The 13,636-nt window shown below is 38.2% G+C and overlaps 1 protein-coding gene across 1 annotated transcript in view; it reads left to right on the forward strand.

Moving 5' to 3' along the window:
• Positions 1-12,984, forward strand: part of LOC124541687 (unextended protein-like) — a 46,227-nt gene extending 33,243 nt beyond the window's left edge. Inside the window, exons 8-15 of the mRNA XM_047119616.1 lie at positions 238-384; positions 1,787-1,927; positions 2,475-2,611; positions 4,369-4,498; positions 6,052-6,181; positions 7,555-7,651; positions 12,007-12,069; positions 12,609-12,984. Coding sequence (XP_046975572.1) covers positions 238-384; positions 1,787-1,927; positions 2,475-2,611; positions 4,369-4,498; positions 6,052-6,181; positions 7,555-7,651; positions 12,007-12,069; positions 12,609-12,737 — 974 coding nt within the window. The 3' untranslated portion in view covers positions 12,738-12,984. The remainder of the gene's footprint in view (positions 1-237; positions 385-1,786; positions 1,928-2,474; positions 2,612-4,368; positions 4,499-6,051; positions 6,182-7,554; positions 7,652-12,006; positions 12,070-12,608) is intronic.
• Positions 12,985-13,636: the final 652 nt, after the last annotated feature.

Here is a 13,636-nt window from a genome sequence, read left to right on the forward strand (position 1 = left end):
GATCATATTCACATGAGAATTTAATATTGATAATTTGGGATAGCGTACTTAGTTCGAATGTTATCGATTTTTTATTTGAATTCTATACGTCACTCCTAGGTCCTGGGTTCAATTCCCGGCCGAATCGATGTACAAAAGGTTCATTACTTGTCTTGTGTCTGGGATATAGACTATGACACTTATTATTATTATTTTTTAAATTGACTGGTGTTAATAATTCTCGTGACCTCTGTCCAGGTCACAAGGGTCACATGGCGTTCGTGCACCGGATCAACAACGAGGGCGAGGGCGACCCCTTCTACGAGACCATTGGCTTGGTCACGCTAGAGGACGTCATCGAGGAGATGATACAGGCGGAGATCGTCGATGAAACCGATGTCTTCAGTGAGTATTACCTGATGGTACCATCAATTTCTTAGTGCTACCGTCGATTTTAAACATTGACTCTTAATCGTAATAGACAAGAATGTCTACGAAAATAATTTGTGTTAGAATTAAAATTCGTTGCATCGGTCTAGGCGTTCCAGAGATTAGCCGGTACAAACAGACAGACAAAAATTGTACTTACTAAGTAAAAATGTTATTTTGGTATACGTACCGTGTATACATACATATGCATTGACTCATTGAGTAAAAAGGGCTATTTTAATATTACAAACAGACACTCCAATTTTATTATATGTATTTTTAGAACCAGAAGTAGGAAGTAGGTTAACCTCTAAAACAATTATCTTTAATTTTAAATAACAATCAATCTACCACAATAGAAAAACATGTAGTCTACAACACAAATAACCATCAATAATCACATTACACCGTAATAATTATCATTGCAGTTCTCAATGTGTCAACTGCGAATCTCCCGCCTTTTTTTTTTTTAAATAGGGAAGTTGTATGACTTGACGCTGATGTTGCTTGTTTATTCCAACAGTATAGATTAAATAAACGTTGATAATTCCAGTGGACAACCGCACGAAGCGCCGCCGCAAGCGTCCCATGTAGAGATTAGCCGGTACAAACAGACAGATAAAAATTGTACTTATATAAAAAAATGTGTATGCATACATATGCATTGTATAAAAAAGGGCCTATTTTAATATTACAAACAGACACTCCAATTTCATTATACGTATATATTAAATAAATATTGCTCATTCCAGTGGACAACCGCACGAAGCGCCGCCGCAAGCGTCCCATGCAGAGATTAGCCAGAACAAACAGACAGACAGACAAAATTTGTACTTATAAAAAAAAATGTGTATGCATACATATGCATTGACTCATTGGGCTATTTTAATATTACAAACGGACACTCCAATTTCATTATATGTATAGATTAAATAAGGCCTATTTTAATATTACAAACGGACACTCCAATTTCATTATATGTATAGATTAAATAAGGCCTATTTTAATATTACAAACGGACACTCCAATTTCATTATATGTATAGATTAAATAAGGCCTATTTTAATATTACAAACGGACACTCCAATTTCATTATACGTATATATTAAATAAACATTGATAATTCTAGTGGACAACCGCACGAAGCGCCGCCGCAAGCGTCCCATGCAGAGATTAGCCAGAACAAACAGACAGACAGACAAAATTTGTACTTATATAAAAAAATGTGTATGCATACATATGCATTGTATAAAAAGGGCTATTTTAATATTACAAACGGACACTCCAATTTCAATACGTATATATTAAATAAATATTGCTCAAACAGACTCTCCAATTTCATTATACGTATATATTAAATAAATATTGCTCATTCCAGTGGACAACCGCACGAAGCGCCGCCGCAAGCGTCCCATGCACAAGCTGCAGGACTTCGCCGCGTTCGCGGAGCGGCACGAAAACCAGCGGATACACATCTCGCCGCAGCTCACGCTCGCCACCTTCCAGTTCCTCAGCACCAGTGAGTATCCTCACAGCTGGCAGCCTGGAGACGTCAGCCAGACCTTTGGGCACCTTGGAGACTGTTATACGTCAGCCAGCTTTGTCCTTTGCGAAGGATCCCTTGACGTTCCTTGAAGGGAGGGTGTGGATACAACAAAAATAACAACCTGTAAATATAAATGTCCCACTGCTGGGTTAAGGCCTCTTGCTTTCGAGGAAAAGATTTGGAACATAGTCCACTACGGTAGAATATACTTTCGGAACCGGTGGTAGCTTCACTTAATTGTAAAATTAGTAAAATTTTTATGTATTCAAAAGTTACTGTATGTTTCCAAAATAAATAAATGAATAAATAAATAAAAATGACGATTCAAAAGTGCCTGTAAAAGCCCACTTGAATAGAGTATATTTTGATTTTGATTTTTATTTATATCCTGGAAGTCAACAGGTATTAACTCCACGCTTTTTCATCGTCTGTATAATCTTGAACTGAATAATATGCCTTTTTTACCGATGTGTCTTTCACAAGATTATGTATGTGTGTTGATATTGTCGTCAACTTCCAGGCATCGAGTACTTCAAGCCGGAGTCCGTGTCGGAGACGGTGCTCCGTCGGCTGCTGAGGCAGGACGTGATCCAGCACATCAAGATGAAAGGGAAGACGAAGAAGGAGCTCAGCACGTACGTCTACCAGCAGGGAAAACCGGTGAGCGGAGCTTGTAGCTTAACCACGCGCACACACACACACACACAGACACACACGCACGCACACACACACACACACACACACACGCACACGCACACACACACGCATACACGCACGCGCACACACACACGCATACACGCACGCGCACAAACACGCGCAAACAGATACACACACAAGCACACACACACACACATAAGCACGCGCACACGCACACACAGATACACGCACACACACATAAGCACACGCACACGCACACACATACACACGCACACACACACGCTCACACGCAAACACACATACGCACGCTCACACACACACACACACACACACACACGCTCACACACAGAGACACGCACACACACACGCACACACACGCGCACGCACACACACACATAAGTTAAGCTAAATAAACAGTTCTGACCTTGAAATGAAAATATATCATTGGTCGATTTTTTGATTTGTCATGGTATTCATTATGAACTAGCGAATCGCCCCGGTTTCGCACGGGTGCAATACTGATATAAATATACAACAGAATTTATCTTGTTTATCTACTACATTGTCCATGTATTATATACTGACGACGTGATCGAGGTGTGTACTTATACAGGTTTCATGGGTACGCTACTCCGAGGTCCCGGGTTCGATTCCCGGCCAAGTCGATGTAGATTAACATTAGTTTTCTATGTTGTCTTGGGTATGGTCGTTTGTGACGTCGTTACTTCTGATTTTCCATAACTCGAGTGCTTTAGCTACTTACATTGAAATCAGAGTAATGTATGTGATGATTCATATTTATTATTATTATTATATTTATATATACGAAATCTTCCTTTCAAATAACTCTATCAATTAAAAAACCGCATCAAAATCGGTTGCGTAGTTTCAAAGATCTAAGTATACGTAGGGACAGACAGCGGTAAGCAACTTTGTTTTATACTGTGTAATGATTCGCAAAAACTTACCTTATGAATGTTTGAAACATTGTAATCAGAACTTAACAAATAAAATTGAAGTGGATAAAAAGTGTACGACACAAATTAGATGTAGCATCGGAAAATGCAAGGGAATGAAAATAAAACCAATCACTGCCGATTTACACAACCAATAGAAATAGCTCCCTATCGCGCCATTCGACGCTATTCGTCGCTATAGATTCACGCGTCAGTGAAAGCAAGTGCATGTAAATCGACGCGTCAAATCGACCAATATATTAGGTCATGTGATATTACAAGTTATTACGTTTGTGCAAAGATCATATTCACATGAGAAATAAATATTGATAATTTGGGATAGCGTACTCAATTCGGATGTGATCGGCTTAACGAATTTTGCCGATGCGACATCTAAGTTGTATCGTACTATATATACCTTTTGAATATTTGAAAAATTGTAATCAGAACTTCATTCCAAAGTATAAAACAAAGTCACTCACCGCTGTCTGTGACTATGTATGCTTAGGTATGCTTAGGTCTTTGATATTACACAACGGATTTTGATGCGGTTTTTTTTTATAGATAGAGTGATTCGAGAGGAAGGTTTTTGTATATAATACATGGACTATATAGTAAATAAACACTGATAATTTTATAAGTTTCTAATGTGATGTCGTAAATAAACAAATTCTGTAGAATATTTAATAGGGGGGGGGGGGGGTGTTCAAAGGAAATTTAAGTTATGTATAGTAAAGTGTAAGTATATTTCGATATTTTGCACATTATATGTATATTGATTCCTCGTCCCCCCCCCCCCCCCCGGCGGACTACTTCGCGCTGATTCTGGAGGGTCGAGTGGAGGTGACGGTCGGCAAGGAGAACCTCGTGTTCGAGGCGGGACCCTTCACCTACTTCGGGGTTCAAGCGCTGGCACAGAACCTTGGCATTGGTGAGTAACGATAGTACGTCTACTGCGTTTGGTAAGACATACTGTAAGCTGCAGTCCGCTAGGATTTATTTAAATTGTATTTTAAATTGGTAGCTATGCTATCTATAGTAGCGGCACGCTATGATGCCCGTTTTGACGTTTGCCCGCTCATGAGGTTTCGTATTTGATAAATAATTACATCGAAGGAGCAAATTGTTGTTCTTTATTGTCGATAGTGACGTGCAGTTAGTCATAAAATTTATCGAATGTGATTTCTAAACTACAAATATCGACGAGGTCGAGTGTGAGAGTGTACGTCACACTCTCACACTCGACCTCGTAGTCGGTGTTACATTTGTGTTGACAGTAAATATTCTATCTATTTTATAAATTATTTATTTTATTTTATTTATATATATTTATTATTTTATATTTTTTTTATTAAACATTTTTAATCAGATACTACTTGCAAAAAAACAAAGATTTGAATATATTATATAGATAATAAATTTACATTTCACATCACTTTTTTAGTCAAAACGGCCATCGTATCTTGCCGCTAGAATAGAGAAATATAAGTGCTGTGCATAATTTCAAATATCATATTAAAATCAAAATCAAAATAAACTTTATTCAAGTAGACATTGACAAGCACATTTGAATCGTCATTTTACAATTAAGTGAAGCTACCACCTGTTCCGAAAGTAGATTCTACCGAGAAGAACCGGCAAGAAACTCAGTAGTTACTCTTTTTCAACATTTAAAAGATACAAAGTCATGTTAGTTAGTACAATTATTTAAATTAATCCCGCTTGGAAGTCAACAGGTATTGACTCACATAGCTGTTAGCATATTTATTTTAATATGATCATATTTTATTGTTTTGATATATTAAAGCATTATCAGCATAAATAATTCGATTTAAATAGTTACAATTTACGTTGATTGTCAACATTCGGTTTTGACTAAACTAAATTGTTTTTTTTTTTAAATAAATCAAAACCGTATGTTGCTACAGTCGGATGGGCGTGTAAACATTAAATACTAGGAGTAAGCCTAGAAATGGTCATTCTTACTCTAATCGTCGAATTGGAAGGATCGTGAAACACTTCAGGAGAGATAAAGTATTGATTGTGAGGAGAGTTTTTGTATTATTCCAACACATAGATATAACATTTTATATCTTAAACATGGCTGAGATGGCCCAGTGGTTAGAACGCGTGCATCTTAACCGAAGATTGCGTGTTCAAACCCAGGCAAGCACCACTTTATATATGTGCTTAATTTGTGTTATAATTCATCTCATGCTCGGCGGTGAAGGAAAACATCGTGAGGAAACCTGCATGTGTCTAATTTCATCGAAATTCTGCCACATGTGCATTCCACCAACCCGCATTGGAACAGCGTGGTGGAATATGTTCCAAGCCCTCTCCTTAATGGAAGAGGAGGCCTTATCTCAGCAGTGGGAAATTTACAGGCTGTTACTTTACTTTACTTTACTTACTATCTTAAAGATGGTTGCATTGTCGATGTAAGTGCCGGTATGGTTAGCTCTGACCCTGCCCGTATTGCAGCGGAGTCCCCGACGCCGTCGGCGATGGGGTCGCTCCAGAACATCAGCATGGAGGCGATGCTGCGCCACACCTTCGTGCCGGACTACTCCGTGCGCGCCATCGCCGACGTGTTCTACCTCGCCGTGCGCCGGTACGCACGCACACGCACGCACACGCACGCACGCACGCACGCACACACGCACACGCACGCACACACGCACACACGCACGCACACACGCACGCACGCTCGCACGCACGCACGCACACGCACGCACGCACGCACACACGCACGCACTCACGCACGCATGCACGCACGCACACACGCACGCACGCACGCACGCACACACATTGCCATAAACACTAATACAATTTTTTTCTCACTGTTCGTGAGTGATGTATTTTTTTTCATCCCATACATTACTCTGATCCCAATGTAAGTAGATGAAGCACTTGTGTTATGGAAATCAGAAGTAACGACGGTACCACAAACACCCAAACCCAAGACAACATAGAAAACTAATGGTAATCTACATCGACTCGGCCGGGAATCGAACCCGGGACCTCAGAGTGGCGTACCCATGAAAACCGGTGTACATACCGTCGTCATGTATGACAAATGCTATATACCTAAATATTGATTGCATTCCTAAAATTCTAGTAATATTTTGCATAGATATCCAATAATAGATCATTTCTCACGTGACAATTGAGGATAAAGATCCAAATTTATCATTGCAACGCTGTCACGGAGTCTTTTACTGTCTAACCAAACCGCTAATAGAATACCGCTTCATCTTATAATGATTAAAAATGGTCCTACTTGCATACATTTTATTATTAAACAGATAATCGTTCAACGTTTAGGAACGTCAACATAGAAATAAATCATGAACTAGATTACTTGTGGTGGTATACTCTTCTTAACTTGGTGGTAGGGATTAGCAAAACCATCTGCTTAGATATGACTTACTCTGTTGTGTTTCGGTTTCAAGGGTGAGTGAGCCAGTGTAACTATAGGCATAATGGACGTTTTAACTTAAATCCCAAGGTGGATTTTACATTGGAGATATATGTATAGTACGACACAACTTAGATGTAGCATTGGCAAAATTCGTAAAACCGATCTCATCCGAATTGAGTACGCTATCCCAAATTATCAATATTTATTTCTCATGCGAATATGATCTTTGCACAAACGTAATAACTTGTAATATCATATGACCTAATATATTCGTCAATTTGTCGCGTCGATTTACATGCACTCGCTGTCTCGGGTCGAACTGACGCGAGAATCTATAGCGACGAATAGCGTCGAATGGCGCGATAGGGAGCTGTTTCTATTGGTCGTGTAAATCGGAAGTGATCGGTTTTATTTTCATTCCATTGCATTTTCCGATGCTACATCTAATTTGTGTCGTACTATATATGATTAAAGTCTCTTACAGCCATTGTCTATGGATGGTGACCACTACTCACCATGTGGCCTATGTGCCTGTATCATAATCTCTTCCTGCATTGTTCCAGGTCCCTCTACTTAGCAGCCAAGAGGGCGACCCTCATGGAAAAGGGCGCGCTATCGAAGGGCGCCACGAACGAGCAGTTCGATACGGAAGTTGATAAGGTACGATTAAGATATCAATATGACATTCAAACATACAACATATAATATCATTTAATAGATGTAACAAAGAAATAAAACTAGTTTAAACGGATTTGAATCGCGTATATTAATTATTTTTGACATCCCGACGTTTCGAGCACTTTACAGCGTTCGTGGTCACGGGTACCACAGGTTCAAATCCGTTATAACTAGTTTTATTTCAATGTGTAATAATCGCGAAAATTTAAGACAACATTATGTAACAAAGAGCCGAGATGGTCCAGTGGTCAGAACTCCATCTCAACCGATGATTTCGGGTTCTTACCCGGCAAGTACCACTGAAATTGATATGTTTATAATTCATCTTGTGATCAGTGGTGAGGAAGGCTATTTCAATGAAATTTTGCTATTTATGTATCCAACAACCTGCAAGAGCAACTTAGTGCAGGCTTCCTATCTTCTCCAAAAATGTAAATAGAAAAGAGGCCTCAGCCCAGTGGTTCATTTACAGGTCTCACAGGGATCACGTACTACATCTGTCGAGATTAATTATAAACATACGTATTAAAATTATTCGTTAACATATATACATTAAAGCTTCTCTCTTCAGTCCTTACATCCTTCTCGCAGTGCTAACCAAATACCGATAAAACTCGCTACGCCGAGTACATTGAGTTTGACGAAAAACATTGATGTGTATGTTAGTATGATATAATCATTATATATGTCAAATTAAAATTTAATTAGAGTTTTCATAACAAGTTTCCAAGGAGGTAGGGTTTGGTACAAGCAAATCTGGGTAGGTACCACCCACTCATCAGATATTCTACCGCCAAACAACAGTACGCAGTATTATTGTGTTCCGGTTTGAAGGGTGAGTGAGCCAGTGTAACTACAGGCACAAGGGACATAATAATATCCAAGATTGGTGGCGCATTGTAGGGAATGATTACAACTTCTCACAGAACCAATATTGATGGACAGTAGCGACCACTTACCATCAGCTTGAAACCAAATAATTATAGAATATTCAATCTTATAAATAGTGCCTCATTTTCAGTATAAAAAAGGTCTATATGGTTAAGGTTGCTAGCGTATGTGATCGTAGACCTTCTCCTAATAAAGTCTTAAGAATATCATAATACATATTTCAGAATAATAAAAAATCCATTGAATTAAATCTAATACAAGACCCAAAAAAATATGACTCAAGATCTAATATAAGTTCGTCTATATCCTTAAAACGTGATTCGATACAAGATAACATATCATTGAAATTGGACACGTCGCAAAGTTTGCCAAACTTTCAGTCCAATGTCCAAAACGATGACGAGGCAACGTCTTCCAAATATTTGACCGATTGGTCACCAAATACCAAACATTGGTCCCAAGAGCTGTTGCGTGATTCGAGTAAAGATGATAAAAGTTCGGAAAACGATAGGAAATACAACGAGACGAAAGATTTGGAAAATCCGCCGAATTTCACGACGAAAAGCTACACGGACGTTGACGCTGAAAATTTAAATTTTGACGATTTCTCGTATAAAAATAAGAATTTCTTCGCGAAAACGTATAAAAAAATACTCACGAACGAGCAAGATGGCACCGAGGAACAATACGATCCTTCCGATGTAAAACACTTGCCGAGTACGTCTAGGAGATCTCGCCTAAAGTCATCGTCACTGAGCCAAAGTGACATCATGAGTAAATCTCCACGTCAGAGTAAGGAGGAAGGGAAGAAAGGTTGGTCCTGTTCAACGAACAGCTTACTCTTTCCCTCTCGCTATCTCCCTCACACACCAACTTTACAAATCTATATTTTACTATTATAAATGTGAAAGTAGCTCTGTATGTCTGTCGCTATTTTACGACCAAACCGCTGAACCGAATTTGATGAAGTTTGATATGACGCAAATTTGAACTCCGAGAAAGGATATAGACTACTTTTTTTGCCAACCACATGACAACTAACACTCTAAAACGCGAGCAAATCCGCAAGTGACTACTAGTTTATTAAATCTTGTACTACTGGACGCAATGATAACATCTTCAAATCCATACTTTAGTCATGATATATTTCAAAACATATGATACCTAGATATCGAAAATAAACTTTACATATAGGACTTTGCGTAGCTGGTAGGTAGTGTTGTGTTCCGGTTTGAAAGGTGAGTGAGCCAGTGTAACAGGTACTAGGGATATAACATCTTCCAGTTCACAAAGTTGTGCATTATTTAAAAAATGGTTGATGATATCACACACCATCAAAGTAGTGGTGACCACTTAACAAACAGCTAAATGATTTTAATCAATTCAGACCAAAAGAAGACTCAGTTTCGTACTGACAAGTCACTCCTATCCCTCCACGAACCAGATGATATGAAACGAAAAGACAAAAATGATAAATCAATGAATCGTAAATACGAAAAAACTGTTAGCGAAACAAATATACCAAAAATAAAAGCTATAGAGGAAATAATCTGTGCCTGTCATGACACAAACGTACAACTAATCGATACCAACAATAATATTGAGGATCGAATGATGGAAGACGCTGCAGAACTTGATCCAACGATATCTGACTTGGGCAAACAGAACGATAACAGTTCCAAGAATGGTAAGCGAAGTGCAAACGATTCTGAACAGATTCTTCAGCAGCTATCGAAGATTCTGAGGCTTTTGGAGAAGAGAGATGAGACGTGAATCGTTAGTTAACTTTGTAGTCTTAAATTTAGCAGTAAATCAATAGTTGTAATCAATGATGTTCTAGTAAACAGATATGTCATTACAGCGCAAAAAGTGAAGACTAGAAAACGTCCTAATTGGGACGTTTGCCTTTAGTCGTTTTACGTAGTAATACGTTATAATACAACATAATTATGTAGTAATACGTTTTGCGTAATTAAAACATCTAGTTATCCCTTTTACTTATTGTTTTTATCAAGCTATCCTTTTTACTTGTAACGAAATGTAAAATAAACGGTCCCCGGCGCGGTACACTTTTTTCTGTTGTTTAGTATGGGTATAACATATCAGTTTATTAGAATATCATTGGTTGTAATGAATATATTTTTGGTCATATAGTTGTCAAAACAATTTGATTAGTTAACTAAAAGTTAAATAACGGACGTTGACGCGTTTAAGACTTTAAATGTAGACCAGTATTTGTCAGATTACTCGCTAGCCTTTTAGGTTTTGATTCGATTTTGAAGTCGGATTCGGCAATTCGAATATTCGTATTAGAATTTAGAAATAGATTATCGTGATTTGTGAGGTCAGGCTAATGCCTAGTCTAGTATAGTTTGTTTTAGTCTAGGCTTAGTTAGAATTAGCTGATTTTTTGTATATGTATATATATCTTGACGTAACGTCGAATTTTGTAATCGTTTTTCCAGTGTGTAATATCGATATTTATTTATTCATAAGTACAGAAACAGAATACAATCTTTACTTGATGATGACTTGTGATCGGTTTTACGAATTTTGCCGATGCTACATCTAAGTCGTCTTGTATGTCAACAATACCCAAGTCATCCAAATAACATTAAATATTTATAACCACTTAAAGAGAACCATCGAAATAACAAATTAAATTCAAATAAAACAATTACCAATCGATATGAAACGCAAGAAAACGAATTAATAATAATAAATTGGACATCACATACATTACTCTGATTCCAATGTAAGTAGCTTCCACTTGTGTTTTGGACAACCAGAAGTAACGATACCACAAACACCCAGACCCAAGACAACATAGAAAACTAATGAACTTTTTCTATGTCGACTCGGAGAGGCGTATATGGCGTATAATTTGTGTCTTACTATACATATAAAAACCGGTGTACACACTCGACCACGGAGGTCGTCAAATTTTGGTCCTTACAATATACGTTCGTCTCTCAAAAAACTAGATTCTATTTGTATTTAATAACGTAACAGTATATAGAGTTATTGTATTATGTGTTCAACGTTAATAAACAATATGTTTTTCTCAAGTAAGTATTTTTAAGACCCAAGATGGCCCAGTGGTTAGAACGTGTAGAACTTAACCGATGATTGCGGGTTAAAACCCAAGCAAGCACCAATATATATATTTTGATTTGTGTTTATAATTCTTTGAAGGAAAACATCGTGAGTAAACCTACATGTGTCTAATTTCAACGAAATTCAGCCACATGTGAATCCAATCCGCATTAGAGCGGCGTGGTGGAATATGCTCCAAACCGTCTCCTATAAACCTGACTTTACCCCATTCGTGGGAAATTTACAGGCTGTTACTGTGATTTGAGGCTATACAAACTGCAATTACCATCTTTTTTGTGTGAAATTTGAGGTTCTTTTATATATAATTCTTTTAATTTTTCTCTTTCCAGTTGTTGGAGTCAGTGGACGAAGATATAAGTATCAGCGGGGAGCACAAGACTCCATCGAGACAGGTAATCTTTCTAATTATTGCCAGTTCCTCTTTTTAATGTGGAACTTCCACTCATTATACCTTTCATCGATTCCTAACACCATATATTATACAGCACAAGTTCTCCCCCCCCCCCCCATCTTACACAACCATCATCTCCAAAAAAACACTGATCCAACTGACGTGTGTTAGTTACTACAATTAAATATATGTGTGGTCAATTTAATATAGTTAGGTTAATTTATTATTTATTTTTTTGTATATACACATCCTTACTAGAGGATTTATTTTTTATAAAGATTGTGACACAAACAGTTTTATAATTTAATGGTACGAGTAAATAAATGATAGCTTACTGATTGAAATTAAAGAAAATCGAGTTAATTCTAGGACCTCTAGACCTTTAAATCCGACTCTGCCCACACATATACATATATAAACTATAAACCATCTTTTCACGTCGTGTTGCCATCCTGCCTTCTTTATCTCCCTCTCGCTCGCACCTACCTAATTCTCCATGATGCTGTCTCTGTCACCCTGACACTGATGTCGTGGCCGCAGGTGTCCCCCAACCCGCCGGTGTCGGCGTCGCCGGTGACGCGCGCGTCGTTCGCGTCGCGAGCGTCCCCTGAGCGCAACGGCGACGCCTTCGCGCGCGCCGACGAGCAGGAGAAACTACTCAAGCACTAGCGCCCAGGCCCCCTGGCCCCCCCCTGCCCCCCCAGTGCTCGGGCGGTGAGTGAGCCGTCAAGGTACACTTTGTATTGGTGAGTGAGCCAGGCGTCTGCCACGAGGGTATCTTGGATGTCAAGGTTGGAAGTGTTGAATGCTGGTCAAATAGTCAAGTGATGCATAAAGTAAACACTGCTGATACAAGATGTAAATTTTTTTAACGTAACGTTTAATATAGATCTTCATTTGTTGGTAAATAGAAAAGAATCAAAACTCCCCCCCCCCCCCACGTAAATTGCTAATTTAACCCTGAAACTTTCATTTATTGATATTTATTGTGGTCATGGTTACCTTACCATCAACACAGTTACATTTCTCACACAACCAAAGCGCTCCAACCTTTGAGAACTAAGATGTTATATCCCTTATGCCTGATACACTGGCTCACTCACCCTTCAAACTGAGTATCGTATCGCTGTTTGGCGGTAGAATGTACGATAAATACCTCATCCCAGTGCTGCCAGATGGTCTCACAAACCCCCACCACTAAGGCGTGTAATGATACCTCCCTATATACCAAAAAAGCTATGTACCTCAATATATACAATACGGCCTCATTCCTAATCATACATACATTTATTGTACTTAATTTCTCACCTTGTATGAAGTAATTTATTTAAATAATGTAAAAAAAAATTAACACTTTAAAAAAATCGCCAAATTTTTTTATACTCAATGTAAACAGCAGTTTTAAGCCTTTCAAATAATTATCTATATAGTACGACACAATTTAAATAACATAGCATCGGCAAAATTCGTAAAACTGATCACATCCGAATTAAGTACGCTATCACTAATTATAAATATCTATTTCTTATGTGAATATGATCTTTACACAAACGTAATAACTTGTAATA

This window comes from Vanessa cardui, chromosome 28 (genome assembly GCF_905220365.1).
Source record: "Vanessa cardui chromosome 28, ilVanCard2.1, whole genome shotgun sequence".
Classification (NCBI taxonomy): Eukaryota; Metazoa; Arthropoda; class Insecta; order Lepidoptera; family Nymphalidae; genus Vanessa; species Vanessa cardui.